General features: G+C 33.0%; 1 protein-coding gene across 1 annotated transcript; it reads right to left on the bottom strand.

The window, feature by feature from the left end:
- Positions 1-632: 632 nt before the first annotated feature.
- On the bottom strand, positions 633-2,127 carry LOC110414934 (auxin-responsive protein IAA4-like). The gene is made up of 4 exons (XM_021426340.1): positions 1,662-2,127; positions 1,362-1,564; positions 1,165-1,264; positions 633-1,054 (listed from the first exon to the last, which is right to left on the bottom strand). Exons 1-4 carry the CDS (start codon positions 1,859-1,861, stop codon positions 979-981), a joined length of 579 nt encoding a protein of 192 aa, XP_021282015.1. The 5' UTR covers positions 1,862-2,127; the 3' UTR covers positions 633-978.
- Positions 2,128-5,206: the final 3,079 nt, after the last annotated feature.

The raw sequence follows: 5,206 nt of genomic DNA, 5'->3' as shown, positions 1-5,206 counted from the left end.
CCAAGATTTTTTAAATATTTGCAAATAGTTGAGTTCATTGACAAAATCTTTACGGGTTCATATTTTCAATTCAAAAGATATATTGGATAAGTGGTAGAGATGTGAAATTCGTGACATTTTATCTATTCAATTATGCAACACTCTTGTTGCACGTAAAGCTTTACTTTGACTTTTGTATTTCTCACGAGATTTCACATAAATGAATATTCAAGTTTATTCTGATACCACATTTCACAAGTCTATGTTTTCAACTCAAAAAACATGTTTATAAATGATAGAAGGTACATGTTTTATAACCCAAGACACATCCCATCTCTTACTTATTTGAGATCCGTGACACATGAGCTAATCTAAATAAGAAGAAGAAGAAGAAGAAAGGGAGAAATTAACAGTAATTAATTTGACCATTTATTGAGAAAATCAATTGTTTCATGTAATGTTAGAACTATTTGGAAATTTGAGACTTGTGTTTAGTCTCTTTCTTTCCATTCCTAACTTTAAACAAAATCCTCTTACATGGTTTATATTTCATGACTTTTCTTCTTTGAACTCCAAAATTTCCATGTCATTTCTCTTTCAGGTTTGATTGATCATATATGGATAAAGATTATAGACCAAAAGGAGAAAAAAAGGAAAAAAGGGGTATTTTGATTTATATCCTTTCAATAAGATAATTTTCCCTTTGATACATAATTCATGGAAAGAAAAAAAGGTAAGGGGAAAAAAGAAAAAAAAAAGGAAAATCTTGTCATGGACATCATATAATTTCCTTTGTACAAAATCCATGAGGAGAAAACATGAGCAAACTATACATGAAAAACTTTGACAAAATCCTATCAAACTTCTTTGTTGCCAATCAACAAAGAAGAAAAATTGTTTGGATCTTATAGCTGAATGGTTCTTCTCTCTCTTCATGTGAGCAATGGATTAATTTCTTTCTCCTTTACTTGTAACTGGCTTGGAGACTGCTAATTTTGTTCATACAACACAACCCAACCCTCTTGCTTCTGATCCTTTCATTATCCTCAGCCTTTTGCAGGAATTTGTGAACATTCTGCATTGAGAAATGAAAAGAATTGTAAGCTTTTCCTCTTTTTTGGTTGAAAAATGAATTGGAAATTGATTGAGCCAAAAAGAAAAAGTGACAGAGAGAAAAGAACTTACTCCCATGGAACATCTCCAACCAACATCCAGTCACCATCTTTATCTTCATAGGTGGGTACAAATTCTGATCCATTGTATCCTTCCCTCTCTGAATATTCACCTGATGGTTAACAACAACAAGAAAAAAGTTAGCTAAATATTTATATAATTTTGAAAAATAAAGAAAAATGAAAAAGAAATAAGTGAGGCATGCTTACCAACTTTGAACTTGAACATGTCTTCCAGGGCCTTGAGCAATTCTGGGTAGCCCTTGTACACCTTCAAATCTATCTTTCTAAGATAAGGAGCTCCATCCATGCTAACTTTGACATAGATCCCAGCAGCTTCAGCCTCTGTTTTCTTTGGTTGGAGGCAGTTTTTTCTGTAAGATCGGATTGGTGGCCACCCTACAACTTGTGCCCTGAAAACATTACATGACATCCAGCCCTATTAGTAACCATTAAAACTAGAAAACATGATTCATTTATCCCATCCTGATTGAAAAAAAGATTGCTTACTTGGATGGTGGAGCAGTTTCCTTGTCACATTTCTTAGCATCTGCCACATTAGAATTGTCACCAGGCACAGATTCTTCATTCATATCAGGCAAGGCTCTTTTGTTACTCCTACCACTTGCAGATGTTTGCTCCTCGGAGGTGCCTGGCAGGCCTAATCGGAGCTCGGTAGCATCAAGGTTAAGATCTTTCTCAAATGCCATAGCTGAATTCTCTCTATTGTTTGTACAATAATTCTTGCTTACAATATCAAATGATCTTGAGGTAACTTGATAGCTGATTGATGGACTTAATCCAATGAGGCTTTTTCTACAAAGATTAGAAAGGGAACTGTGGATGACGTAGCCCTGGAAATGTTTGCTATGAATTCCTCTATATATAATTCAAGGAAAGCTGATGATCAAGGTCTTAAGGTTGAAGGAACATGCATGTGTGCATGGCCTTGGGAAATTTCAATGGTACTTTATAGATGGGAATAGGATTATTAAAGGCAAAGGACATTAACTAAAAAAATAGTATTTAAAATCAGTTGATAAAATAACACATTCGTTGTAACATGTTACATATTCATATAAACAAGGATTAAGAATTTTATAATTTCGATTTAAATTAAATTAGGGTCATTACATGACATTTGCAAATATTAATCAATAGATTAACTTGAAAAATATGATTAAGGGACATTGATGGGGAGAGTGGAGCTCAAGAGCTCTAAAGAGAGAGTGATCAAAGAGGGAAAACTTTATGGGAGGCAAAGGTATCTTTAGTACATGAATTAGGACATGGGGCGGCTACGGTGTTTGTCACATGAACAGCACAATTGAGGCAGTTGTCTTAAAATAATGGGGACAAGGTTGGGACAAAGCTTAGCAGCCCATATTCAAGTCTGTGAAATCAGAAAGAGTAATTGGTCTAAGATGAATTGATCAGTTCTAAGGGAAGAAATCTGGAGCGACGGATGCTATGACCGGTGCGTGTGGATTCCAATTTTGACTTGGGTTGGGTCCACATGGGTTGTTGTCGATGCGCAAGGCATGGTCTAGTTTAGCGCTTTAATTTTGATCCATCGTTATGGGTTCACTTACATGTAGGCATGGTCACCCTCTGTGAGCCATTGCCTCATTTGGAGGACGTTGCTCATCAACATGATCATTGCAGAGAAAATCTTAACAGAAAAAGTCCTTTATGCCATTATACACTAAGGGTAGAGATTAAAAACCCGACATACTTAATTAAAAAAATAAATGATAAATAATTAAATTCAATTGTGAAATTTATAATTTTTTTATTAATGTTTAAGATAATAATCTTAAATCTTTTTAGGACAACAAATCAAAAATCATTCTCAAAATCTTATCAAATTCGACTTTAGAAATAAATGGACCCAAGCACTTTCATTTGAAGTAATATCCATGGCCCTCCATTCTATCATTTTTCTTGATTCAAGAAGAAATGGAAAAGAAAAAATGCCTCTCCCATGAGCTGAAACGGTGGAAATATTTGGAGTTTGCTAATCTCCAAATAATTATGATTTGACATATGATTTATATGTTGTAACTAATCAATTAATTAGAATTTTGTTTGTGTTGAGAAATTGACAACAATCATAGAGACCTATAACCAAAAGAAGCCTATCATGAGAGTTCCCATTGATTCATTTGCATTTAACAAATGGGAAGCTCTAAAGGATTAACCTTTTCTTTTTAGGGGATAACTTAGGGAATAAGCTTTGGGTCTAGAGTTGTTCTATTCTTTAACTACCTAGCTAGCTAGGAGGTCATCTCATTCACTCTATTTTAGCTTCCTCTCTCTCACTCTCTCTCTCTCTCTCTATATATATATATATAGTCAAAGAAAGCAAGAAGAAGCACTGGAAAAACATAAAAAGATATCTACTTGATTTTTATTTATAATTAGGGTACATAAAATTTCCTTACTTGACATTTAAGTTTCAATTATAATTCACTCTTAATCTATGTGTATTAGAAATAGAAAATTCACATTGAATACATAAATCTTGTTGCTCCATTGTTAATGTTTTTATTTGTTTAATAACGTGATATCAATTTTAAAATAATTTTACTCTAAATTTGTGAAAAGTGAAACGACAAAGAAGTAAATGAAAAAAGATTATAAACAATTGAGATACATGGTTTTGATCGTACACATTTAACCATTATCACACCGACACCAAACTCAATCGTTCATCACAATTGTTCAACCTGAATCATGCATGCCGGCAGTTGCTTTCATGTGCACACACGAGTGTGCCAAAACATTGAATAGTCACTCACTGCCGCTATTGGCAAAGTTTTCCATTTCTCTACAACTGAGAGCTTGGATTTGCTGAGGCTCCTTATCCCCTTGGGAAGGACCACAGGGCACAGAAGGGTCCCCCAGTACTTGTTGATATATGACATTACATTATGAGCTTTTCTCTCTACACTGTCTGGCTGGGGTCTCTCCTCCAGTTATTGCCAGCCAATCAACCCCATATCTCTTTGTTGCCTTTGGGACAGAATTTGGGTCCCATGAAAACCAACCACAGCTAATTTTTCATTATCATTTGCCTAATTGCCTTTACTAATTTTTTGTTCCTTTTTTTATGATTAATATTCTCTTTTTGGAACATCTTTTAGTTTCTTGCTTATTTCGTTTGTTCCCCAACAAGTAAACATAACTTAATTAATTATGCTTGTATTTAATCAAATTCCTAGCTTATTAATTAATTTCAAAGCAACTTTGATATTATTCAACTAGCTATAAATGATCATATTCCAAATGGACCCTAGGTTTAGATTCATTTTGTGTCATGTTTTGACATTAACTATATATATATATATAAGATTGGAATGACTTAACCTAGGGTGGGAAATGCATTGAATGATGATGGATCTAGCTAGGACTCCCTTTTTTTAACATCTACTTTATTGTAAATTCATAATAGACATCCTAACCATAACGTAAAAGGAATGAAAGGATAAGAATTTTGTTTATGATTCATTGCACCTAAAATTTTTCAATCCCTTTCTCAATAAAATCTTGTTAGGGTACGAGGGCGACAATTCACTCGTGAGCTTTGTATTGCCACGTTTAGTTCTTAATTGCCAAGACGTGCGTCGGATTTCATGATAGGAACATTATGATGAGAGATATATATTTTATATATATATAACTAATGTTCTTGGAAAGTGATGATTTTCATAGATGTTGTTGGCTATGAATATAGGTTATATATCCGTTTTTTTTTTAAAGGCATATTGATTATATATCTTAATCCAATTATATTTTTGTTTTGCCAATAAAAGCATCTAGAACTATAATTGTTTTGATTAACCAAAAAAATCTAACAGGAACCAATTATTTTCTAATATTTTACCCTTCGAACCCTTCTCATCTACAGTGAGAACCCATTCTGAAATTTAAATTTTGTTGTATGTTATAAACCGTGATCAATTTAGAATTTACATAAAAAGTGATTAAAGATTAATTATAAAGATCATGAATTGATATATTTTAAATTTTATACATATAATAATAAAAAATTA

The sequence above is a fragment of the Theobroma umbraticum genome, unplaced genomic scaffold, assembly GCF_002168275.2.
Source record: "Theobroma umbraticum cultivar Fairchild unplaced genomic scaffold, ASM216827v3 scaffold_147.0, whole genome shotgun sequence".
Lineage (NCBI taxonomy): Eukaryota > Viridiplantae > Streptophyta > Magnoliopsida > Malvales > Malvaceae > Theobroma > Theobroma umbraticum.
This window is presented reverse-complemented; position numbering and strand designations above follow the sequence as displayed.

Excerpts from the sequence above, each read along its gene's own strand:
- LOC110414934 (XM_021426340.1), bottom strand. The coding sequence starts at position 1,861 with ATGGCATTTGAGAAAGATCTTAACCTTGATGCTACCGAGCTCCGATTA. Across the intron at positions 1,265-1,361 it reads CATGTTCAAGTTCAAAGTTG|GTGAATATTCAGAGAGGGAA; the intron begins GTAAGCATGCCT and ends GTTAACCATCAG. Across the intron at positions 1,055-1,164 it reads GTTGGAGATGTTCCATGGGA|AATGTTCACAAATTCCTGCA; the intron begins GTAAGTTCTTTT and ends TTCTCAATGCAG.